The 26,199-nt window shown below is 35.0% G+C and overlaps 3 protein-coding genes across 4 annotated transcripts in view; 1 reads left to right on the forward strand and 2 right to left on the reverse strand.

The window, feature by feature from the left end:
• The window catches only part of nip7 (NIP7 nucleolar pre-rRNA processing protein), a 127,045-nt gene extending 116,403 nt beyond the window's left edge, over window positions 1–10,642 (forward strand). Inside the window, exons 1-6 of one of the 2 annotated variants that reach the window (XR_009437401.1) lie at window positions 6,008–6,189; window positions 6,514–6,600; window positions 7,223–7,361; window positions 7,746–7,886; window positions 10,099–10,354; window positions 10,571–10,642. Coding sequence is in view for 1 of the 2 variants with exons in the window: in XM_059565330.1 (XP_059421313.1) it covers window positions 6,134–6,189; window positions 6,514–6,600; window positions 7,223–7,361; window positions 7,746–7,886; window positions 10,099–10,218 (543 nt within the window). In the remaining variant the exon portion in view is untranslated. Of the gene's footprint in view, window positions 1–6,007; window positions 6,190–6,513; window positions 6,601–7,222; window positions 7,362–7,745; window positions 7,887–10,098 lie in introns of those variants that run through there. The other variant, XM_059565330.1, reaches the window with a different exon arrangement.
• Window positions 1,258–5,958, reverse strand: LOC132155782 (conserved oligomeric Golgi complex subunit 8-like). Its single transcript, XM_059564473.1, has 5 exons — window positions 5,624–5,958; window positions 4,456–4,663; window positions 2,466–3,281; window positions 1,749–1,917; window positions 1,258–1,646 (listed from the first exon to the last, which is right to left on the reverse strand). The coding sequence occupies exons 1-5, from the start codon at window positions 5,956–5,958 to the stop codon at window positions 1,258–1,260; spliced, it is 1,917 nt and encodes a 638-aa protein (XP_059420456.1).
• A 2,753-nt stretch (window positions 10,643–13,395) lies between the features above and the next one.
• LOC132155735 (palmitoyltransferase ZDHHC7-like) lies at window positions 13,396–21,164 on the reverse strand. The gene is made up of 8 exons (XM_059564450.1): window positions 20,914–21,164; window positions 19,434–19,510; window positions 17,334–17,627; window positions 17,122–17,246; window positions 16,167–16,263; window positions 15,658–15,739; window positions 15,108–15,238; window positions 13,396–14,305 (listed from the first exon to the last, which is right to left on the reverse strand). Exons 3-8 carry the CDS (start codon window positions 17,619–17,621, stop codon window positions 14,129–14,131), a joined length of 900 nt encoding a protein of 299 aa, XP_059420433.1. The 5' UTR covers window positions 17,622–17,627; window positions 19,434–19,510; window positions 20,914–21,164; the 3' UTR covers window positions 13,396–14,128.
• Window positions 21,165–26,199: the final 5,035 nt, after the last annotated feature.

The following is a 26,199-nucleotide window of genomic DNA, read 5'->3' on the forward strand; positions in this document are numbered from 1 at the left end:
AAATATTTTCTTTATTCTACCCTCATACCAGTTGGAATTGTGAAATGGAAATCTTATTTTTGTGCTAAGTTTTAATAACTTGCTTTTTGGTGTACATTAAATAATGATACTTTGCAAAGACGATCTGCTATTCAATGCAAACTCCTATTTTGTTGGAAAAACAGAACCCTTTTTATTCATTCTGATGAATATCGAAAAGAACAGGCCAATATTCTTTTTCAATTTTAATAAAATATTTCCCACAAAACACCCTATAAAATATGTGCAAAAAAAAAAACATACAACAAATCGAATATGTAATCAAATTAAAAATACATACAGAGGCCACAAAGGTATATGAATGCGTTAGTCAAACTTAGAGATCGTTCACTCAAAAATAAAAATAATTTACTCACCTTCAAGTTGTTCCAAACCTCTGTGGGTTTGTCTAATCTGTTAAACACAAATAATATATTTTAAAGAATGTTGGTAAACAAACAGTTGGCGCTAGCCATTGACTTCTTTAGTGTGGGGAAAATACAAGACTTCAAAGGCTACTGGGAACAGTTTGGTTACCAACATTCTTCATTCTTTGTGTTCAAATGAATAAAGAAACTTGCAGAGCTTTGGAACAAGTAGAGGGTTTAATGTCTGTGCATTAGATAAACTGCGTCTGTAGAAGAATGAAGAGCAAGCTTTTCTCAGAACTACATTTTTTTTTTTTCAGTGACATTTCACCAACTAATCACCTGTGATTTTTAGTATGCGTGTGAAGTCTCAAGTTCTCAAATTCATACAGGTGTTCTAGCAAAGAAACCACAGGTTTAGGTCATCACATTAACTATGAATATGTTCCTCTTAACCTCAAACAGAACATTGATTTTGTTTTCATTTTGAGCATTTTCAGGTCACCATATTTTTGTAAAATGTTTTGCTTAAAAGTGCCCTCTTATAATTTTTGTAACAAGATATAAACTCGAGTGGCATTTATTATCTAATTCAAAAACATTCAGACATTTTAAGGGTGACAAGTGTCCCAATTCTTTTTGGGACCATTGTAACTCATAGAAAACGTGAGTCAAAGACATAATTTTTCCCACACTTAAATATATTATACCATTTTGAATTTCATCATACATTAACAACCAAAAAAATAAAGTTGCAAATAAAAATAGAAGCCAAGCCCTGGTAAAAGTTTGTCCAGATGGTTATTTTTTCTATAAAAACAAATCTTAACTGTTTAAAACCCCTAAACATGCACACTGCATGTAGTGCTTTTTATTTCGATAACATCTCATCATTATTATCTGTTGTGGACAAATCAGCTGGACCTGTCAAGTCCTGTTCATCAAAGCTCATTTCAGTCTCTAGGCTCAGGTCGTTTAGATCTGTACGGACTGCTTCAGCAGAAATGTTCTGATGAGGATCAGATGCTGACACAGGTTCTTGGTGTTCAGAGACAGGGTTTTCTTCTTGAAGTGTTACAGGTTTGAGTACAGTCGAGGGATCTGCTTCAGCTGTGGTCAGGCTGCTCAGATCAGTGCAGAGATCCAGGACAGAGGTCTCAGGCTCCTTCTGGGGCAGAACAAACTCCAGCGGCTCCAGGACGGTGTTCACATCGATGCAGCCAAGACTACCATACTTATAAACCTGGGTTGGAGGGATGCCTACAATGCAAATACAAGACAAACCTGCAAGTCAATATCAAGTGGTGCGGTTTTATCTTTGTAATGTGACAAAAATGTCAATGTTATCCTGAGGATATTCACCTAGCATGAGAGCAAGCTGGGCTGGAGGGAAGAGAACTTGTAAACATCGGTTCAATAAAGGCACCATGTCTTCAGCAAATGCACTACAGAACTGAACAAATAACTCCCGTTCACGGCTACTGAAAGCAGATTCCTCTGCTCGATGGAAAACCAGGATCAGCTTGGTCACCTAAGAACAGAATAACTTTGTTACATCAGAACATGTCAAAACAGGAGAATTATCATTTAAGGAAGAAAAAAGTAATTGTCTAAATCTCTTGCATTCATTGTCATTCATTTGAATTAAGTCTATCTACACTACCATTTTTTTGAAGATTATTAAAAATCACACCAAGAAAACTATAAAGCTTAAAAAAAATTCAAATTCTAGAATGTGAGAATATGGAAGTCCACATCACAACTATAACAATAACAATACAGGGGAATGGTATTGGAATATTACGGAAGCCCGTTTCCGCCACTAAATAAAAAATAAAACAAGGAAATTGCATCTTTTTATCTCACAATTCTGACTTTATAACTCGCAAATGCTAGTTGATCTCACGCAATCCAGAAATCTGAGAAAAAAAGTCCGAATTGTGAGATAAAAAGTCGCAATTACCTGGTTATATTTTTTTATTCAGTGGCAGAAACAGGCCTCCATATTGCCTCAATGGTCACAAGAGAAAAAAAAACATACCTGTAGTATATATTTCTAACATTTATGTAATTAATTACCTTAATAAGGGCTTCCTCAACAAATCTGCTAACATCTTGTGCAAGTCCGATAGGGCAGCACAGTCGTAAGTCATTGAAGGCTGTCAGGACGTTATTGAGGAAGCAGGCTAGAGGTGGGAAATCCAGCAGGTTCATGGGGGGCTGCAGTGCGCCAGGCTGGGTGCTCAGGACTGCTGGAGGAATGGTGCTTCCAGGTATCGATGGCAGAGAAGTCAGCGTGTACAAGTTCATATCCTCTTGGAACTTGTCCACCGCTTCCTGAATAGCCTTCCGGAATGTGTCCATGGCAACCTGCTGAAATATGGGAGCGAGTTGGCCACGGAAATCCGCCCCGACCCTGCTAAATGAAAGGCCGAAGTACATGCACTGACCGAGCAGAGAGTCCAAGCGGCTTCCCACGCCCCGCTGGAGGTCCCGATCGAGGGTCTCTAAAAACTGTGCCACCTGCTGTACCACCCAGCCGTGAAAAATGGCGCTCTCGTTCAACGCCTGACCACCAGGCAGCAACGGATCCTCGTCTGAAAATATGGCGCGATACTGGGTGATGATGTCGAAGAGATGCACGCGGAAGGTTTCGATGGTTTTAGTAATGTGGTAATAAGGGTCATCATCTGGGATGGCACCGAGAATAGATCGCAGCCAACTTCCACGGGCTTGCAGGAACTTGACGCGCAGCTCGGCTTCAGTGAAAACGTCCATAATGCGCAAGTATCCGATCACGCGCAGGCAAACCGGCAGCTGTTTATTACTACGCAGCTGATGAAGAAGTTGGTTCAGCATGAGCTGAGCAGACAGTCGAACCTCATGCACAATTCCCTAAAAACACAAACAATATTATTTAGTATCAAATATTTGTTGTTTTCCTGAAAAATTTACAGTCCACCAGTTAAAAAAAGATCTTCGTCTTATCACCTACAAAAGTAGAGCACAATAAAAGTAACCACATCTTCTGGAATTTAGGTTGTTATATTCATCATCTGCAATGTATATTCCAAAGCAACTTAAATAAATAACTGGAAAAATGAATGACTAATCATGTTTTTTTTTAATATTCTAGCCTTTTACCAGATTTTTTTTCCTACTGTTTTTTTTTCTACAGTTATTACTTAATATTTTTTGCAGGTTTTGTCCTCCATTAGGGGTGTAATGGTACGCAAAAATCACGATTCGGTCACGGTTCGGTTAATTTTCGGTACAGTAAGGGAAAGAAATGCAAACATTAAACTGCAGGTTGTTTATTACTATACACTTTTTTTTTTAAATACTTTTTAATAAAATATATATAAAAGAATAAGAAAGAAAATACTGCTGCAAAGTTCTCCACTAAATAAAATACTCTCAGTCTCAAACCAATATCATATAATAAAATATAAATAAATAACTATGATTACAGTGCAGCATTACCAATCCCAGCTTGTAAGCCTGCTTCACCAGAACCATGCCGTGCCTGCTGCTGTAGGTGACAGGGAGACCGCTGACAGACCAGGATCTTGTCTTCACGACAACAATATCTATACTTCATGTTGATCATAAATATAAAGCCTACTGATAAAGGACACCGTCAACAGTATTGACGGCAAAATAGACTATGTTTGACAGGTGCAATATTTAAAAATAGATATTTATTTATTTATTTTTAAAATTACATTTATATCTGAATTTATATCAACCTACAGACTTTCAAATATATATCAAAATGTCATGAATTAATATGTATTTGTGTACAAAATGACATATAAACATATTTTCCTATTATATTTTGCCTGGAAACGCTTCCAACACGCGCGCGTGTCGCAGTAAAAATAGGCGTCGGTTCACACAGGTTTTGAGTAACTTGAATTATTACCAGTATTTTGCATTATTTCTGATTGTAAAATTAAAATCGGACTAACTCACCGATACCATTTTTTCTTTCAACAATGCAGTGCAACTTATTGAACAGAAAATATGGTATTATGGTAATAGTGAAAAACTGATTACTGGTCAGAACCTGAATGACAGGAAGTGATGAATGTTTTTTCTCCAGTCTCTTCACGTAAGCAGCAAGCTCCAGCGCCTCCTCATAGTATCCGTTACGCACACACGTGTCCATCAGCTGAGGGATCTCCAGAATCTCCAAGATCTCCATGTGTCGATTCAGTGTCAGGCTGTTCATACGCCTGCTGACGCTGATCTCCTCTGCCTCCTTAATAAAACCTCTGCAAAGAAATGACAAAACAGAAACCACTTACAGCATTTCCGAACATGTTTTAGAATGAATACTGCACTGTAATATGTTTTTTTTCCCCTTATTGGAGAATTTCTCTCTCTCATTTTTAAAATACAGCTTTTCATCACCGGAATAAATTACATTTTTTAAATATATTACAACAGAAAATAGTTACTTCAAATAGTAATAATATTACATAATTTTACTGTTAAAATGATCAAATAAATGCAGTCTTGCTGAACACTGGAGTGTTTTTTCAGAACTATTTATAAAATCTTACCAATCCCAAACAATTGTACAACAGTGTACATTCATATGAAAACAGATCAAACATGGGTATATTTTCTGACTATTTTAAAGTACATTATGATCTTTTAAGCACTGGGTTTAAATGTATGTTTCTTGAAGAAATAATCAATAATAAAAAAAAGAATAAATTCAAAGTTATCACACTGTTTAAAATCTGTCTAACGTTATATCAGAATCAAAACAATCCGTCTGCAATGTGCAATACATTAATTAATGATCAATTAAACGTTTATTAATAATAATAAAAAAATAATTATAGTTATAGTTATAGTTATAATAACAACTAATGTTGTCAATTCACGCATTCAAAAAATAAATTAAAACGAATTCATTAAGATAAAAACAAAACAAATAACGCTACAACATCAAATCAAACTAACGTCTGCGGTTTTCCCGCGGAATTGGGCTAACGTCACTGTTGCCGCGGGTTGAAGCGACTGCGACACCAATAACGTCATTTTTTTCTCCTGGAGTGCGAATTTTACCAGAGGAACCCGGCCAAAAAAAAAACAACAACTATATTTTAACCCCCCTGGAACGCGATTTTTTTTTTTACAGGGGGAGCCCCCACGAAACGTGAATTTGTTGTAAAATCCTGTCTGTCCGTCAATCATCTATAGTTTCTTCCTGAAGCACTGACCTGCATCTCTCGGTGAAGCTGGGGAGTTTGTGCAGTAGTTTAGAGAGGCAGTTCTCCACCGTGCTGAAGTCGGTGTAGATGTGCTGCGTGCAGTCCGCGGTCCTGATGAAGGTCTTGTAGTTGGTGAAGGCCAGTTCTCGGGTCAGCTGCAGGATCTGTGCCCGCTCCTCCGCCAGACGCTCGGGCTCCCGGTTCAACTCCTCCACACCGCACGAGCTCAGCTGCGACAAATACACCGCGAAGTCCGGATTCGCGCTCCAGTTCTCCGGAAAGCTGTCTTTGAAGATCGAGGCCAGGATACTCTCATCTTCCACGTCTACGCCTACGGCAGCCATGACCGAAAGTGTTGATTCAGAAGCAAATCCTATGACAAACTCTTCTATTTAAACGGACGTCACGACGTCACTTGTGTGCGACGGACGGACTGAGCCCACGTGGCTTGTGCCCGTGCCCCGCGAGAGCTGCTGTGTATGTTTGAGTTTCTTTAGCAAGAATATAATTATTTTCATCATGCGTCCATTAACAGACGAAGAGACCAAAACGATGTTTGAGAAACTCTCTAAATAGTAAGTGACATGTCTCGGTAAGACTCAATTATTAAACATAAGCTAAACAATTCTAACTTACTCTCTTAAGATGTATAGTTTATTTATTTAAGTAATTTATTGTTATATATTGTATAGTATTAGGAAATAGTGTTGTAGGGTTTTTATTAAATTATTTTATAATGGTTTTTTTTTTTTTTTAACAGTTATTTGTATTGTATTTGCAAATATTTACATCGATATGATTTGCATGTGCATAATATAGTCAGACATTATTCAAAATTATGATTTAAAGTATGTTTTAGTTCCAGTTGCATTAAGTGCGCCCAATTTATGTGTTTTTAGCATTGGGGAGAATATCAAACTTCTTATTGATCGTCCTGATGGGACTTACTGTTTCAGACTTCATAATGATCGAGTATATTATATGAGGTAAGGTCGTTTGCTATTTTTGTTATTTAATATTCCTAATAATTATGACATTAAATATGGTCTCATAAACATCTGTGGAAGTTACCTATTCATTTGTAATATATTTATTTCTAGAGACTTTTTTGTCTCTTTTTCTTTTGGCTTCTTGTGCAACTTAAAAATAAATAAAGCACAAATATCGAAAAGATTTCATTAAAAAATAAAATAAAAATAAAAACACGCACACACACACACAAAAAAAAAAACATGTAGACATGATTTATATTTGTCTACAATACATTTTTTAAGCACTTTAGTAGAAGCTTTTGGATCAATGTTTTTTTAAAATCATGACAAATTCATTCAAGTCTCTTTGGACACAATCAAGTATGTCCAAACTTTTGCTTAGACAGTTGATATTTTGGACATAGAAAAAAGTTTTTTTTTTAATTGCATGTACCTGCTACAAATTAATTTAGTAATCAACAATTAGGAGTACAGTATAGATGACCTTAAAGTGAACCGACGATGACGAATAACACTAAAAAGCTGCTTTCGTTGAGTCTTTAATGTAATGCTAATGTAAATATGAATTTGGAATAAATTGCAACGTAATCTTGTTTTGTCACCTTTTCAATTTTAGTGAAAAAATCTTGAAGTTGGCTACAAATATCTCCCGAGACAAACTGGTATCTGTTGGCACGTGCTTCGGAAAGTTCACGAAAACACAGAAGTTTCGTCTGCACATCACAGCTCTCGATTTCCTCGCGCCATATGCTAAGGTACATGTTCATTCTGATTATGTATTTTCCAACATTATCATTGTTATTTTCCTGTTTATTATTGTGAAGCTGCTTTGGAATGATAGAAGCGCTATAGAGAAATAAATATGACTTGATTATAGAAGCTTTTTGGCTCTTTTTCTTTTGGCTTCTTGTGCGACTCAAAAAAAAAAAGTAATAATATCGAAAAGATTTCATTTTGTACAAAAAAAAAAAAACATGTAGGCATTTGTCTTTTTAGCAGAAGCCCTTAGATCAGTGTTTTTTTTAAATCGTGACATAAATTAATTCAAGTCTCCTTGGATGCAATCAAGTATGTCCAAACTTTTGACTGGCTATGTGAATATAGTATATCATATTTGATAATGTAACGTGCCACTGTAGTTTAAGGTGTGGGTGAAGCCGGGATCAGAGCAGTCATTCCTGTACGGAAACCACATCATGAAGTCCGGCCTGGGGAGAATCACAGAAAACACAGCGCAGTACCAAGGAGTGGTGGTCTATTCAATGGCAGATGTACCACTGGTGAGACATTTTTGTTTAAAATCCTCAAGGTGGAACAACAGTTGTCATGTTTAATAAATAGATCATGCAAAAAATTTTTTTGCTGGAAATGCATTCCCTTTCAGGCTATCCAAGATGTAGAAGAGTTTGTTTGTTTATCAGAACAGATTTGCAGGAATGTAGAATTGCATCACTTGCTCACCAATGGATCCTCTGCAGTGAATGGGTGCCATCAGAATGAGTGCAGAAATTACTTTTTTTCTTGCAATTTATTTTCAACATTTAATTTCTGCTTTGTTTCCTCAAGATTTAATGTTTTTTTTCTAAACACAACTTTTTCACACAGTTTAAAGATTTATTCTCAACATTTAATTAAATTTTTTTACATTTAATTACACGTTTTTTCTCAAAACACATTTTTTTCTCAATTTACTGATTTTATTCTCAATAGCTCATTTCTGCTTTTTTTTTCTCAAAATGTAACAAGTTTTTCTTAACACAACAACTGTTTTCCTACAAGATGGCACCCCCTGTGGAAGACTTCTTTGTTCATACCTCTCAAGAACGTTCACATAAAAACTTGAATTTGCATAAAATGTACACACCCTCAGGCCATACAAGATGTAGACGTGTTTATTCATCAGAACAGATTTGCAGAAATGTAGCATTAAATCACTTGCTCAGCAATGGATCCTCTGCAGTGAATGGGTGCCGTCAGAATGAGTCTAATCAGCTGATAAAAACATCACAATAATCCACACCACTCCAGTCCAGCAATTACCGTATTTTTGGGACTATAAGTTGCACCTGAGTATGAATCGCATCAGTCCAAAAAAACGTCATGATGAGGAAAAAAACATATATAAGTCGCACTGGACTATAAAGCCCTATTCGGACGGGACTAGTTTTACAGGGGGTCGTTAGAGAAATATCTGTTTCACAGATGTACTTGGTGATTTTAATCCCGTCCGAATCTGCCATGTCTGTTTTTCTCACACAACCTCTGTGATAATTCCAGAGCAAATTAGCTACTGTTTTTCAGCAAACTCAGTGATCCTCTGAGAAAAATAATCACGTGCGAATGCGAATGTCTGTGATTGCCGGTGATATTTTATTTCACAACGCGTTTCCTTGTGTGTTTTGGCCAACATGAATTACCATAGATGCTCTTACCGCGCGCATGTTTGATATATTTGCTTACCGGCAAAGAAATAATAAAATCAAGAGCAAGATCAAGTAAACTGTTAATACCGGCTATTGTAATATCAGCATCAGGTAAGATTACTCGCGTTCATTTATTTACTCAGTTACATAATGTTTTAATTACATTTAATAAAAAAAAAAAGGAAACCAAGTTAAACTAAAGGAACCACACATTAACATGGTTTTGCTATACTAGTCATTTAGTATTTATTGTGTAATAATACTAATGGCAATCATTCTGAATGAATGCAACGCACGCATACAGAGCGCGTGATCTCTTTGACGCCCAGATGCACAAATCAGACCCTCCCACCTCTGTAATAAACACGGAGATGTTAGTCCCGTCCGAATTGGTACATGAAAATCGCAGACGTCAGTTGGTAAGAATCGAAACTCAAGCGTAGTTTAGAAAACTAGTCCCGTCCTATTTAGAACCAAGAACCGAGAGAAAACATTACCGTCTACAGCCGCGAGAGGGCGCTCTACGCTGCTCAGTGGTAGACTACAGGAGCACTGAGCAGCATAGAGCGCCATCTCGTGGCTGGAGAAGGTAATGTTTTATCTTGGTTCATGTCAAATTAATTATGATAAATAAGTTGCACCTGATTATAAGTCGCAGGACCAGCCAAACTATGAAAAAGTGCGACTTATAGTCCGGAAAATATGGTAACGTTTTGAGAAGAGGAAAGCTGTGTGTTTGTAATACAAACATTTAAATAAAAAAAAAATATTACAAATACGCAGCTTTACACTTCACTTGATGGACTGGAGTGGTGTGGATTATTGTAATGTTTTTATCAGCTGTTTGGACTCTCATTCTGACGGCACCCATTCACTGCAGAGCATCCATTGCTGAGCAAGTGATGTAATGATACATTTCTGCAAATCTGTTCTGATGAACAAACACGGCTCTACATCTTGTATGGCCTGAGGATGAGTACATTAAGCAAATTCAGTTTTTTATGTGAACGGTTTCTTAAAGTATTCAGTGATCTTGAATGGTGCTCTCACAATCATCATGTCTTTTCAGGGCTTTGGAGTGGCAGCGAAGACCACACAGGAGTGTCGGAAGGTCGACCCCATGTCCATCGTGGTTTTCCATCAGGCTGATATCGGCGAGTACATCAGAAGTGAAGACACTCTCACATAAGACGATATAATATCTCCAGTGCTCATGGACAGTTCATACATTCTGGTGATTGGATGTTCCCAACTTTACATTCTTTTGGACAGTTTTCAGTGTTTAAACAATATTTGTTATATGTGACTTTCCATTGATTGTTTCTGTATCAAAAAAATAAACTTCAAGGTTTTTTTCATTAACTATTTTCATCTGATTTTAAAATGATACATGGCAGCTGGGTAATGCCAAACCAAACAGGATACAAAACTAGATAAAACCAGACCAATCTTACATAAACTAGAAAAAAATTGTTAAAAAGTGCACCGACTTGCTAAACAGGGTTCACACACCTTTTGACCAATTCAAAAACAATTCCCAGTGTGTCAACATGTTACTGTGAAAGAAATAACACTGTACAATTTATTGCCAATCAAATATATTATTTTCGAATAACACAGCTTGATTTCCATTTTTAACTGTAACATTTTATACAAATAAAAATGTTTTCTTATGAGTTCGGGTATTTTATTTAATTTTTTAAAGAAATATATATTTTTATAAATTATGATTTTTTTTTCAGTAAGGATGCATTCAATTCAAAATGATCAAAAATAACAAAAAAATGTACATGTTACAAAATATTTATATTTCAAATAAAAGCTGCTCTTTTGAACATTGTATTAATCAAAGAATATTAAGCAGCACAACTATTTTCCGCTTTAGATAAATGTTTCTTGAGTGCTAAATCAGCATATTAGAATAATTTCTGAAGAATCGTGTGACACTGAAGTAATGATGCTGGAAATTCAGTTTTACACCACAGGAATAAATGACATTAAAAATATATATTCACATAGAAAACAGGTCTTTTAAATTGTAATATTTCACAATTCAGCTCTATTATTATAATACTATATTTTGTTCAAATAAATGTAAATCTTTGCTGAGCAAAAAAAAAAAAAAAAAAAATCAGGTTCACACTTTAGGTTTTAATAGCTTTTAAATCTAATGACTTTATTATGTAAAAGAACTTTACATAAGAAAGAACATAACTTCATAACACCTGAAAGTATCAGAACAATATTTGTCTACACCATTTATAACAGACATAATTTCATCATCTCTGTGGCTGTACACCCGGTTTCCAACATTTCCAAGTTCAGACACTGCTGAAACGAGCTCGAAGCTTGAGCGGTTCCTGCTCAGTGAAATCTGCAGAACTGTAAATGTCTAATGTGGGGAAAAGGTGGAAGTTGGAGACAACGTTTCCAGATTTTGTTGATACTCTCAGACTGAATCTATCAGAACCACCAAGAAATAACATATTATATCAGTTTATTCCCTAATGCTATTCTTCTGAGGTTAATGAAGGTCATTTAAGAGCAAACATCCCTCTTTAAAGTCAGTCTTACAGTCCGGTATCATCTAAAATCACTTAAGCATGTTTTAAAAATAGAGTTGAGTTCAGGCAAATACTGTTGCAGTTGTAATAATAGTAGAGAATGCAAAACTCGCTAATTTTTCTAATGCAAAGAAAACAGTACCATTTCTACCCAATTGACACAAGGTATAAAAAGCATGAGATACACTCTTAGTGATGTGCTGATAAGAAACAAGTCCTCTCATATCAAATTCAAAACATGATCTACTGCATATTGTACATATTCCCTTTACAGAAAATGAATAACTCGTAGACTCAAAATGCTTCTTTACAGTAAAAATAAGCGACACCAAGCCATTCTAGTTCACACTGCATGAACCGTCTGCATTGTTCTGAGAAGGGAATGTGTAAAACAAAGTTGCATTGTCAAATGAGAGTCATTACATTAACAACGAATAACAAAAATTGGCATAAACTCATTGAAACATTAATAAAATGCTGGAATTACACTGCTATTGATAGCAGAGTAACATAAGTCTCACTAGTTCTGTAGTTTTACTTGATCTATAATCATTTATCGAATGATCGAATGTCAGACTGGCTCAAATGTTCAAGATTTCTAGTCTTTTGTGCTAAAATGCAGTTGGCTTCATCTTTTACATTGGACTTCTTGAATGGCTGTGATACCAGAACCAAAGCATCAATACATAATCAAATATTGTAAACATAATATCCGAGAGCATTAACACACATCTGTTCAGCTTGGTAAATGGAATGGTTTTCTAAGCCTCTTAAAATCCTTTTAGTGCTGTGATATAATGTACTTTTTGATGATTTTTAAAATATATTCTTAAAGTAAAAACACGTTCATATCATACAGCAAGGCAATCTCACTAAGCCAGTCAAAAACAGATCCAGGACATATTTTCACAAAAAAAGGAAATTATGCATTACATAAAGAAGTCTATATTTAGGAACATAAGGATTTATGGCATTGTGACATTATTCTCATTTAAATATTAAAAATAACGGATTGATTGATGATTTTTCATATTTGATAACCGACAATGTTTCATAATTAATCAGCAAGAATAAACCAGGAGTGAATGAAATTCACTTTTTATACAAATTAACTTTTCAATAAAATAATTTTGGGGTCAAATATGTTCCTGACGGATTTTGTGAGATTCCCTTGAAAAGCACAGCAACACACACATCGCGTCGTTCCTGACAAACAAGTTCCAGCGTTATATGATGAAAATATTTTCCAAAAGGAAAACTTAGTGGTCACCATGAAGCGATTCTCTAAGCTAAAGGTTAAAGTGAAGAAGACAATGAAACCCGATTTAACGATAAACACAGTATAAAACTCAAAGTGATAGAACTGTGCAGCATTCGTCCACGTCAGCTCATTTTACCGCCGTGTGTTAAAATTGTACTCTACACGTTTATTAGAGTTCCTGGCTCAGCCGTGGGCCTACATACTTTAATTATGTGTGCTGTAATGTGATTTGTCTCTTTATTTCTCTCACAAAACAGCTTAAGGTCATTGTGAGAATTATATATATAGTCACACGTCCATTCAAGCTCTTTGTGGGATTGGCATTCATTTGAAGACAGAATGAGGCTATTATTATCTCTACAATACATGAAGAAGAGACTATTTTAAAATGATTTTATCATTTAGGTTATGCACTAAAGACAAGGTGACTAAACCAGCCGCAAGCACTTAACCTCTAAAACAGCCAATCTCACAAGGAAATGTCCAGTTCGTGTTTCAAAAGAAAATCTAAAGAAAAAACTATCAATTATATTTTCTACAACAAAAAAAAGATTTTCTTTTGCATTATTGTATGTATAATCAAGCAACTTAAATTATCAGTGTAGTGTGAAAAAAAGTCCACTAAAATTAAATTCAGTACAAATGATGTATAAATACTTTACATTTTAAATAATAGATTATCTATTTTTATTTGCATTACAATAATGCAAATAAAGCATTTCCTTTCAACGTGAATAAAATAGTAATAGGCGAAGAAAAATAGTACAATATAATTTCTTATTTTCTCATTTTGATTTTGATGTGATATCGGACCTCCTGGACATTTCCTGAAAGCTTCTGTGAGATTCACCAAAGAAACTTTTTTTTTTTCTTTTTCCTGGCAAAAACACATTCCTTTGCAAATTGCAGTTTGGTTTATGATCTATTTCTTTAAACAACCATTATTTTTGTCACATGGTAGCTCTAAATGCTATTTCTTCAGGCTGGATAACGGATATCGATGCCTTTCAAATGTTCTGCAAATTTCCGAACAACAAAAATAAATCAAAAGCAAATCAAAATGAATGTTCATGAAGACAATATGAGCATAACAAATATGATCCGCCTTACGAGGTAATAATATGTGAGACGTAGCCTCATTGTTCCAGGGGCGGCATCAGTTATTTAACAGGTTTTCACCGTAGTACCTCCAAATCTGCTTCAGCAATAAAGGAAGGAGTCCTAGGTCCTATGTGAGGGGGGTAATAGGCAAGAAGGCAGACAGCATTCTGCGCTCAGACTGAGAACTCGGCCCCGTTCTTCCGGGCACGAACCATTAGAACCTGAAGGCGGAGTCCAGCAAAAGGGTTGAACCAGAGCAGAGAGGGCGGCCCGCCGAAAACACCCTTCATCCCCTCCCATCGCACCCGCCGCTCCCACGTGGGCTTCTCGTTCTTTAATCGCTCGATTTCCTGTGCAAGAAATGAAAAGTTAAGGCTAGTACACTCAGCCTATTGTTACAGAACAAATGTAGCAAATATCTTCTTTTCACTGGTTTATTATACATAATAAAACATTTTTATGTTTTACATATGTTTTTAATTTGTATGATTAATATTATAAAAATAAAATAGTAATATTTTATCATATACATATATATATATATATATTAATATAAATAAATTAGAACTTCAATGCAGCAATTTTTACTTAGATCTGAGAAATAATACAGAGTAAATTGAAAATATATATTTTTACTGCTTTATTTTATATTTTTAATGGTATGATTAATATATATAAAAAAATAATAAATAAATATATTTTTATATACATATAATATATTGATATAAATATTTTAGAACTCAAATGAAGTGAATTTTAGAAAGTGGAATACAATGCAAATCTTCTTTTTACTGCTTTATACAAAATATTTGTGATTTGTATTTTTGATTAATACAATAAAAATACAATTTTATTATATACATAATATATTAATATAAATAATGTACAATTAAAATTCAGCCTAGATCTGAGAAATATTGAAAATGAAAAGATTTTTTATTTTACTGCTTTATTATACATAATTAAAATATTTGTAATTTTTTATGATTAATACAATTAAAATAAAATATAATATTTGAATACATACAAATTAAATATATTAATATAAATAATTCTGCAGGTTATAATACATTGCATTGCTGTAAAAGTTCAGGTCCATCAGAAGTAAAGCTAGTAACCAGAACTTCTGGAGGTGTGTGTAAGTGGACTTACCGTCTCATCATTACAGATGGAGTGAATCTGAGTGCCGAACATGACAGCAGTGAAGGTGAGAAACAGCAGCGCTTCCAGACACAGGAAAATCAGCAGCAAGACCGCCACAGGTGGAGAGAAATCACTACACTCTACAGAACAGATGAGATGACGCTGTCAAAACCAATGCTGGACATCAAATTCTCAAGTGCTTTGTGTAAAGCATAAAAGAACCGTAGTATAGACTGCACTATAGCATCTCATTCTAGTGGAAAAATCATTAAAGCATTAAAAAGAATGAAACACACTTAGTGACATGCAAAAAAGACCAATTATAAACATGAGAACAGTAATAAATGACGAGAGAGGGAGGAGGTTGGGGCACAGTCAGCACATCAATCAGAAAGTGTCATCACAATGTGTTTTCTTAAGGCAAACGTTGCTTATCAGAGCAAAAGAAGCCTACAATGACACGCAAATTGAATGTCAGTACATTGCTCTTGACTTCTTATGACATGATAGTCTCTGTGCTTCAGTAATGGAGTGCCAATCTCAAATGTCTATTACCCACCATTCCACTGGACTTTGACACAGGTGAAGAAGTGGAAACCGCTGAGACACAGTGCATGCAATGAAATAGAGGCTATGTACATCTGAGAAGAAGGAAAGAAAAAACACACTGGAGTTAAATATTATTCAAAAAATAAATTGAAAATGCTTTTGTCATGCTTTAAAATACTGGTTCCTTATGATGAAAACCTCAAAATGTTGTAGGCCACAGGTTAAGGGCAAGTGTAAATGATAGCATTACTAATTTATTATTAGTAATGATCACAATAACGCTTGTTTCTGCCAAGTAATAGCTGATACATAGTATTTTTTTTTTGACTGAGTTAATTGTCAAAGTAGTAACAGCCAAATAATTGACTATATAAACCAAAAATTGCAGTCGAGAAATAGAACTGATTTATAGTAATGTGCTCAAGTTCTCATGCAAACAGATGTTAGAGCCATAAGAAGGTTAACAATTCCAGCATAAAATGTTGTAAGAGAAGCGAAAGCAGTCTCAGACACACTCACAGTGAAGAGCACAAAGAATCGCTGATTGTTCTCGCCCACACAGTTGTTGACCCAAGGACAGTGGTGATCCATCTTCTTGATGCATCTCTTACAGATACTACAACAAACAAAACAGGAGAAAAGACCATGCCATTTCTGAAACAAGACGAGAAATGTGTAGAAGTCACTGATGCTTGATCTTCATTTAAAGGGATAAATTCCCTCCTTTGTCAACTATACACTACTAGAATTATTTTTTTTTACAGAATAATACTTTTATTCATCAAAGAGGCAGTAAATTGATCAGAAGTGACAGCACAGACATTTACAATGTTACAAAAGATTTCCATTTCAGTTAAATGCTGCTCTTTTGAACTTTCTATTCATCAAAGAATCCTGAAAAAAAAGTATCACAGTTTCCACAAAAAATACTAAGGATTACAACGGTTTTCAAAATTGATAACAATATCAAACAGGTCTTGAGGAAATCAGCATAACAGAATGATGTCTGAAGGATCATGTGACACTGAAGACTGGAGTAATGATGCTGAAAATTCAGCTTTGCCATCACAGGAATAAATGACATTTTATAATCACTTGAAATTGCAAAACCATTTCATAATTCTAATGTACTTTTAAGATCACACTAAGTTATAACAACCCACGTTTACATATAAATTTTTATTTATCAATATGTTTACACATCAATGTGGTATTTAGTAACTTGACAGGGAGGTTTTTATTCATTCAAGGTGCAAAACGATGCAGTAGTAGTAGTAAAATCCTGTAAAAATGCACTGTAAGTCGCTTTGGATAAAAGCATCTGCTAAATGCATAAATTAAAAAGAGGGTGGAAAAAAAACGACATAAATATTTTTTTTTGTGCAAGAAACCTGGTCTGACATTTTTAATTGCAACAAACATTGCATACTTTTAGCAAAGGCTTTGCCAGCCATAAATCAGATGTTGGTCTTACCTGCAATGGTGCGCCCTCTCTGGTTTAATGCTGCAGCATTTCGGACACTTGTAGATGACCTCTCCTGGCTTCAGCTGCAGACTCTCCATGTATTCTTTAGTGGCGTTACCTTTGGGAACAGCTCCCTGGTAAAAACAGTACACTTCACATCAATAACACCCATCACAAAACCTTCATAAGCAAATTGAATCGAAATAACAGTCCTTTCTTACCGGATCCGTCAGCATGGTTCGAAGGTGCGACGTCAGCGCCAGCACAGCCAGGAAGTTAAACGCCACGCCGTTGATGAGAGAGTACCAGAAGCTTTTGGAGGGGAGCAGCATGACAAAGTTCACCACGAATCCTGCGTACATAACAAGAAACCAGGTCATGAAGGCGCACACCATCCCGCAGCTGTCCTGGATGAACCAGATACGGCTGGCCGCCACCTCATCCTCCCCTCCGCTGAGCAGCGGCTGGTGCTGCTCCACATCCCTCAACCGGTGTCCTGAAGACTGCATTCTCACCTGCAGAGAGAGAGAGAGAGAGAGAGAGGCTGAGTAGGACGAGCAAGACTCCCATTGGATCACCATTCCAGACAGACATAACACTGACTCACATGCCTGTCTATACTGGTACTTTAAGCATTGGAAGGCAATACATGGCACTACAGTGAATAAAAACTGGCATAGAAACTATAAATCACTCGGACATTGCTCATAAATCTCAACATTACAAATGGCAAGTAACACATTAAATCAAACGTGTCATTTTGAGGTAAATAACTCATGTACCCCAATAATCTTTGTTTTATTTACAACTTTGAGTAGCAACTCCAACATCATGGGTTTGATTTCCAGGGAATGCATGAATCAATATATTATTTCCATTTTTCAATGCAATGCAAGCCGCTTTTTGTATGAAAGCATCTGCCAAATCTGTAAATGTAAATCTTGATATTTACTAAGACGACTATCACTATTACTCATGCTTAGCGTTTTACAGTGCTATGGACATGAATGATACCTCAAATTGTGTGGCTTGTTGAGGAGAGGTGTGTTATTACTTTTATAAATGACTGAATATACATTTTTTGGGGGAAATTTATATTAAAATTAAAATTATATTAATTTTATCAATAAATCAAAATAGCAAAGGCACTCTTTTGTATTGTGTAAGTAATCAGCCATATTTAATATTTGGAATTAGATTAATTTTTGTATTTTCCATTTCCATTCCAAGTTAAATAAATATCCTGAGTGTTTTTCTAATTTTTAACATAATTTTTTTTTTTAATCATTATTTTAGTATGTCAAGTTTAACTACTTCTCGAATTTTCATCAAATTACAGATGAACCACTGATGTCACATGGGCTATTTTAACGATGTTCTTACTACCTTTCTGGGCCTGGGAACATTTCAGATGCATTGCTGTCTATGGAGGGTCAGAAAGCTCTCGGACTTCGTCAAAAATATCTTAATTTATGTTCAGAAGATGAATGAAGGTCTTACGGGTTAGGAACGTCATGAGGGTGAATTGGTAATGACAGAATTTAAATTTTTGGGTGAGCTATCCCTTTAAGTAAAATTTTTTTCATGGTTTTAGTTAACTATAGTAACCCTGTATCGGAATGATTTCTGAAGGATCATGTGACACTGAAAGACTGGAGTAATGATGCTGAAAATTCAGCTTTGCTTCACAGGAATCAATTACATTTTAAAACTGAAAATAAAACACAATTTTACTGTGATTTTCATTGAATAATCACAGCCTTAGTGAGCAAAAGAGACTTCTTCGGAAACATTTACTAACTTACTAAACTTACTAACCCCAAACTTTTGAATAGCAAACTTTTAATCAAGCATGCGCTTCTATCTAAATAATATAATAACACACTAAATATTTTAAATTCCCAAAATCCAACCCCGAGAAACAGACACAAATACAGTGAAAGTGGAAATCATATTTTTGTGATTAAAGTTTCAGGGAGCCAGCTTCGAAATGAAGCTCTCTTACAGTGCTGTGGTAACCAGTTTCTATCACTGGAACGTCACTGAAACAAGGCTTGGGCTGAAACTTAGCCTCTCATTTACATAAATACTTTTGAGATGCAAATCGCTTACAAAACAAAAGGCCAAACAACCTAAAAGAGAGATGCGAATGGTCAGTGCCAAAAATGACAATCTACACTCATTCTGATGCAGAAAACAGACTGAATAATCCTGAGATTCTTTACAGTAGAGGCTCACCTGCGTGCTTTTGCTTTTCTGACAAACTGAAGTTTAATATAGTGCGAGGGGTTTGTTTAAGTGATGCTTTCTCAGTGACTCACCACACAGAGTGTCCCTCACAATGACATCCTCTCGAACCCTGTTGGGTTTGAACTCAAAGGCATCTACAGTCTGGACCCTGTAGAGGACACACACAGAAACAGAGAATCATAGGATAAGCGATTATAACCCGCGGCAAGACAGAAAAGTGTGTCAGTAAGCGGGACAATGCAGAAGGAGCCTTATTTTCAGCCTTACACAAAACTAGCTATCATCTCTTTATTTTACAAAGTGAAATCTGAACCCTAAAACAACACACATGCTCAGCTATATTTCATAGTTAAATAGAATTAAAGTATTTTAATTATAGAAGTAAATTATAGAATTATTTTATAGAATTACTATAAAATAATTATGAATTACTTAATTGTTCATTATTTTAAATATAATTTTTATTATTATTATTATTGTTATTATTTTAAATGCCCTTATTGTATAGTGTATTGTATAGTTGTATTTTATATTTGATCTAGATTTTTAGACTCTACTGTTAATGTTATCTGTATGCACCGGGGGGTCTGAGAGTAACGCAATTTCAATTCTCTGTATGTATGTACTGTACATGTGGAAGAATTGACAATAAAGCAGACTTGACTTGAGAATAATGGTCTAATTATATTTTCTAATCTAACAAATTCTGATTGTTTCTTGCAAATAACTTTCTACGGATATATTAATTTCAATATTGCCTCAAAACTAAGGTCAGTTTGTTTTGTTTAGTGCCTTTTAACACCGGGTTATGCAATGTCTCACACTTATAATTTGAAAAACATTGCGTTTAACCCAGGGTCATGAAATATATGTAGTGTTCACACTGAATCCTTCAGAGCTGTAAATAATACAAGGGTGAGTAAATGATGGTTTTAAGTCCTTCATAAGGAAAGCTAATTATCAAAAGATGCTTATTTAAGATTTATAAACCTCAGTTTCATGTCCCACCTCTTCGACAGATCAGATAATGCTGTGGTTGATTTCTAAACAGCTAAAAACACAAGTTTCTCTCAGTCAGCTGCAACTGAATCAAAAAAGAGTCTAAAAGAACAACGCATTTATAAATATTGCAGTAACGTTACATACAGACAAAACTCTCTCATTCACGTACAAACAACTGAAGTGTCACTGGCCTGTTATGAGAAAATGTGTTTAAATCTTAGATTTATATTAAAAAAAAAATAACAAGGCACACTCATATTTTGACTACTTGTTATTTTGTAAACTTCCATAGCATCATTCCAGCACAGACATATTTGTTTACTTCTATGAGATTGATTTCGCGTCGCACCCTTCATCTAATTCTTCCGTTTTATGATTACATTTTCAACCTGCCTTTATCAGAACTGCTATATTAGCAGTCAAGCCTTTAATTATTCTTACGGTCTCGTTATAAACACATTTAAATCGGCTGATAAATCGCAGCCGTACAAACATCATCTTGATTCACTTGACTCTTCATCGGAATACAGAGCTTTGTCTTTTGCTTACCGCCTCCAAAATGAGATTCTATCCACCAGTTGTGATTCTCAGACGAGCGATGGGAAGATAGATATAGATAATTTAATTTCTCGAGCTGTTTAAAGGGTTTCATGGGTTAGAAATAATGATGGGGGTCACACACACTTCCGGGGTCCAGTGCGATCATATCTGCTGCTTCTGCTGTCTGATGAGTGACAGGCCCGAGCACACGCCGCCTCACATCTGACCCCTGCCGGCAGATCCGGAGCGCTGCAGCGCGCTGGGAGCCTCCTGATTTAATAAGGACCTCCAGGCTCCAGGGAGCTCTCAGGTGCCCTCTGCTCACTTGCTGTCTCAGCGGTAATTCTAGGATCTTTCTTTTAAAGAGAAGAGCCTCAAAGGGGAAAAATGTGCAGAATGACAAATTAATATCATGCATTGAAACGTGGACTCAAGACTTCATGCATGTTCCTTTCTTGCCAAGTAAATGTCATTTACAACTACATGAACATATCAGCGATTAACAATTAATAAATAGCAAACTATTATTGCAGTATGGCATTTCATGAGATACAGGCCAAATCGGTCAAATTAATAAACAGTTTATATTGTTTTTTAATTATTTTGTCCTTTTTTTTTAAAGTTCAGCACTGGTTGGAATTGAATACATACACACACACACACACAATTACAAAGTACACAAACCAAATAATATAGATCCAAATCCATTGCATATGTAAAATGTGTAAATGTTTTCATTATAGATACTGCTAAACTTTACTGATACGTGAACACAGTCATTCAAATGTCCAAAATAAATTAGACAATTGTGCAAAAATGTTATCTTATATATGTGCCATGTTTCTCCACTGGGTGGCGCTACAGATCTCCATCATCTCACACACCTTGCCTACAGTACCAACTATTTTGCCTATCATCTTTTTTAGAAAGAGTATAGTTATTTGTCAAAATGGAAAGTCACTGTACGGATAAAAACCCCCAGGAACACCCACTTTAAAATGTTGTGTAATTGTAAATAATGACATCCCTGACTCGTTCGAGTAGCTTTTCAAAGATCATCTTAAATCGTAATGAATCATAACTTCATCAAGACATCATGCAGTGATTATGATGCTTTGTGATCTTTCACCTTCACGTACTTTATCATGTCTTGATGCTTTTAATGCTTCACCAGGCTTATCACTAATGTCACAACTATGAATATTTCCCTTAACCGTTTCCTGGTAAACTATTTCCTGTTCCACCCCTGAACTGTGTGGCCCAACAGTTATCCTCTTTCACACCAAAAACAAACAAATAAATAAATAAGTAAAAGACAACGGCTCTACACTGGCAGAAGCCTAAAGCAGATTAAAGGCTGAAGCGTGCAAGCATTTCCCAGACTGCATCTCTGCTCAGGAACACTCAGGCTGCGTTTGACAATAGTGTCTGTGTGAGCAACAGCTGGGCTTTAACACAACATCATCCACAGTGCATTTCAAATCAGAGCAGAGCTCATCCGGCTCACAGACATGCACCCACTGAAAACACACCATGATATGATCATCATATATTAGCAATATCACTCTGGGATTTATGTAAAAGATTATGTTATTCATGGTTCTATATATCAATATAATATTTTATAAAATGTAAATTCCAGGTCCAGTCCAGGTCATAATTCAGCCTAAATTCAAACATGATGGTAGTATTTGTTAGCCTATAATTAATACAGATAAAAGTCATATTAAATAAATTTCTTTAATGCAGCAATTTGAATCTTTTATTCTATACAAAGTCTTGTTACTGTAATGCTACGGTAATGTTTTAAATGTTATTTAAATGGTCAAATATTTTAACATGATGGTAGTATTTGTTGCTCAGTCTTAAATTTATGCTGATTTTAACTTTCTTTTTTGTGTATTTTTTTAAAATGATCATAAAGATTTCTTTAGTACTGTAATTACAACATAGACAACCCTCAAATAAAACTATATTATACTATATTATTATCCTCATTATACTGACATTTTTTATATTATACACAAAGTCGTTATTGTTATGTAAAAAAGTTATGAAAATACTTATTTAAGTTGTAAAGCATTTAAACAGTATTCATCTATACTTTACTATATATATATATATATATATATATATATATATATATATATATATATATATATATATATATATATATATATATATATATATATATATATAAAATGTTTGCAATGTGAAAATAATGTTACAATGAAAATGATCTGATCAAAGGTAATTTTCAGGTTTTAAAGATTTAATTTACTACTTAAAAATCTTGTGAAGTGTGAAATTGCACCTCGTCATAATTCTCTGTGACGCTCTTTTGCTTCATGCCACTTGTAGTATGCAAAGTGCATTGAAGTGATAATGATTTTGTCACCTGGCCAAACTGAAGCAGCAGTGAGCAGTGAGTGCTTTGGCTCATAATGACTCAGATGGCAGGTGGCTGCGCTGCAACAGTCTGCACAAAACATCTTTAACTAAACCTGAATTATTAAACATCCCACTAATGCCCCAAACCCCTCCGCATGAAAACCCTGGGTCTCAGAAAAAAAAAAGAGTCAGAGCTAATTATTTTTTAAAAGCCTTTCAGATATGGCTTCTGTGGACAAAGTTATTTCTCTGTGCACAAAACTGCATGCAGAAACAAAAGTGCACAAGCCTGCTTTTTCTTTCATGCAATGAGATGCTTTCCATTTTTGCTGTGAGTAATTAGAGTGACAGGTCTTGAGTAATATGACACTTACATCATGTTTCCCTCTGAATTAATTTTTTCGTATAATGCATCAATTTACCCAAAAGCCTTCAAACAACAACATTAAAACATCTAAATGAACACTTTTTGATGTGATTATATCAGTGTTCTTGCTGACTTTTAAGAATTTTATACGGTACGGTATAAGGTACGGTAATACTCAGTGTTTGTCTTTTAGAAATGGTTTCTTTTTCTGTGACATCATGACTGGAGCAATAACATACAATGTAAACTATATGACCTTGTGACCTTTATAGTTACATATATATATATATATATATATATTATAGTTACATATATATATATATATAGTTCAAATATTTTAATATTCAAAAATTAGGTTTTCCATTCCAATGTCAGAATTTTGAGATATAAATTAAATTCTGAGAGTGTGAATTGTAAATGTGACAGTTACCTTTTTTAGTATGTGGCAGAAACAGGTGTTTTGCATCTGGTGTGGACAAACATCGTCTCTCATGGACAAGGTTCATAATGCAATGGCATCAAGGTCATCTGTGAGAGGCTATCAGCAGATTTATGTTAAAAGAATAAGTTATAGAACGAATATAAGGGGGTATGTAGAGGGGATGTGCAAACAGACAGGAAGGGTTAACTATAGATTGAAAAGCAAATGAGATTTACCTTGGGTTTAATATCCATGATAAGGCTATAAAACAATCAGATATGGCACTAGTATGGGTATGTGATTTATGGTAACTCAAAGTCGTTTATTGCGTGTAGGACTCTGCCAGGAAATACGCAGTCTGTGAATCTCCGGAGTGCAGTATTAATAATTCAATAAAGAAGGCAAGCACTCATTTTTCCCATTCTTTTCATCTGGCTGGTGTGCCGTTTTATTTTTTCTTCATATCCGGCAGAGAATACACTCATCTCTTTTTAATGCAAAAACTCCAAAAGGAACTCTAAATATTCACTGCAGCCTATGTTGATGTCTAGACAAAGAAACATGGAACAGAATATTAATATCAGCCATGATTTTTAATATCCACTTTTTGGTCCTTACTTCAGTGGAGTGCTAGGAGTTCACACCAATGTGATTAAAAAATATATATATATATATATAATGTGTAAAATTTTCCAATTTTATTTGTATTTCCAAGATGCTTATGTTGCATAATAAATTATATTTGTAAAAACATTATATATATATATATATATATATATTTCATTGAGCTTTACTGTTTGCAAACATATAGCATATAGTAAAAATGTATTTTGGACAGATTTTTGAGTAATTTCAACCACACCAATCCAATGTTGTGTTTGCATATCATTATGAACTTCAATGTTCTTTATTAATCTTTGTATTTCTAAAAGTATAGAATGTACTGTAAATTCACATAAATGTATTTTACATCCTCAGACTATCCCTTTTGAAAACTTTGATCTGAAGAAGCCATTTCACATGGTCAGAAGATGAGTGAGGAAAAGGCTACTTCCATTGAAAGGGGTATTAGTGAGCATTATAGTGTTAATCCAGGGGCCTTTAGTAACCTGGTAATCTGGATTACAGCATGTGCAGATCATAGTGTGGTTGGGCTGGTGACCCTTCAGAAAGACCATCTTTATACTGCATTAGCATTTTTTCTGTACCATTTCAATATCTGATCTTATGTGAAACTGCTTGAGCAAACCCCCACAATCGTCTGCCTTCCTCATCAATTTGTAAGGTTTAACTAATGTTTAAGTGCCCCAAAGGGCCAGTAAACACCATTATTTCGCTTCTACGGCTGGAAATAGCTGATAAGGTTAAAAATCTTAAAGGGATAGTTCACTAAAAAATTTAATTATATCATAATTTACTCACCCTCATGTTGTTTGAAAGCTACATGTTTTTGTTCACACAATGGAAGTCAAAGGGAAACATTTTTCGGTATTGTTAGCAACAACGTTCAAATTATCTTCTTTGATGTTCCACAGAAGAAAGAAATGCATACAGTTAAATCCATCAGAACAATTCAGCTATAAGCAGCTTTACTGTTTGGAATAACATGAAAGAAGTTTCATTTTTGGGTGGACTTTGCCTTTAAAGAGTACATTTTAAGTTCAATATATCCAGGGAAAGTAAAGAACTTGCCAATACGAACCTTACTGCTTATGACAGGAAAGCAGCTGGAAGCTGGCGAACTCATTTGCCCTCTCCCTTCTAAGAGCTCCCTGCTGAGGGTGTATTTCAGGTCACCTCTCCATCCACTGCAGAAGATCCATTAAACATCAAGTATTTTTCTGGAGCATGGTTGGTTGTGTGTAAGTGGAGATCAAATCAGTTCAAAGCAGAAATGAATATGGAATTTGTGAAGGTAGTTATGAAAACAACAATAAGCTGCCAACACCAGATGTCATGATTAGCTTTCAAACAGATGGTATCAGATGAGGTACCATTAAATGAAATAGACTATATTGTTCCCCAAATAAATTTCTGAATAGCACTGCCGGATGGTGCATGCATGCATACATACTGTACACCGATCAGGCATAACATTATGACCACTGACAGGTGA

This window comes from Carassius carassius, chromosome 13, assembly GCF_963082965.1.
Source record: "Carassius carassius chromosome 13, fCarCar2.1, whole genome shotgun sequence".
NCBI classification, from domain to species: domain Eukaryota; kingdom Metazoa; phylum Chordata; class Actinopteri; order Cypriniformes; family Cyprinidae; genus Carassius; species Carassius carassius.

Bases quoted from the DNA above. Each gene is read 5' to 3' on its own strand.
- LOC132155735 (XM_059564450.1), bottom strand. From the start codon at position 17,621: ATGCAGTCTTCAGGACACCGGTTGAGGGATGTGGAGCAGCACCAGCCG. The intron at 15,239-15,657 runs GTGGGTAATAGA...TCTGTTCTGTAG, and splicing joins TGTCAAAGTCCAGTGGAATG to AGTGTAGTGATTTCTCTCCA. The intron at 14,306-15,107 runs GTAAGTCCACTT...TTTCTTGCACAG, and splicing joins CCATCTGTAATGATGAGACG to GAAATCGAGCGATTAAAGAA.
- LOC132155782 (XM_059564473.1), bottom strand. From the start codon at position 5,958: ATGGCTGCCGTAGGCGTAGACGTGGAAGATGAGAGTATCCTGGCCTCG. The intron at 4,664-5,623 runs GTCAGTGCTTCA...ATTTCTTTGCAG, and splicing joins AGCTTCACCGAGAGATGCAG to AGGTTTTATTAAGGAGGCAG. The intron at 3,282-4,455 runs GTTCTGACCAGT...TTGTGTTTTTAG, and splicing joins CATCACTTCCTGTCATTCAG to GGAATTGTGCATGAGGTTCG.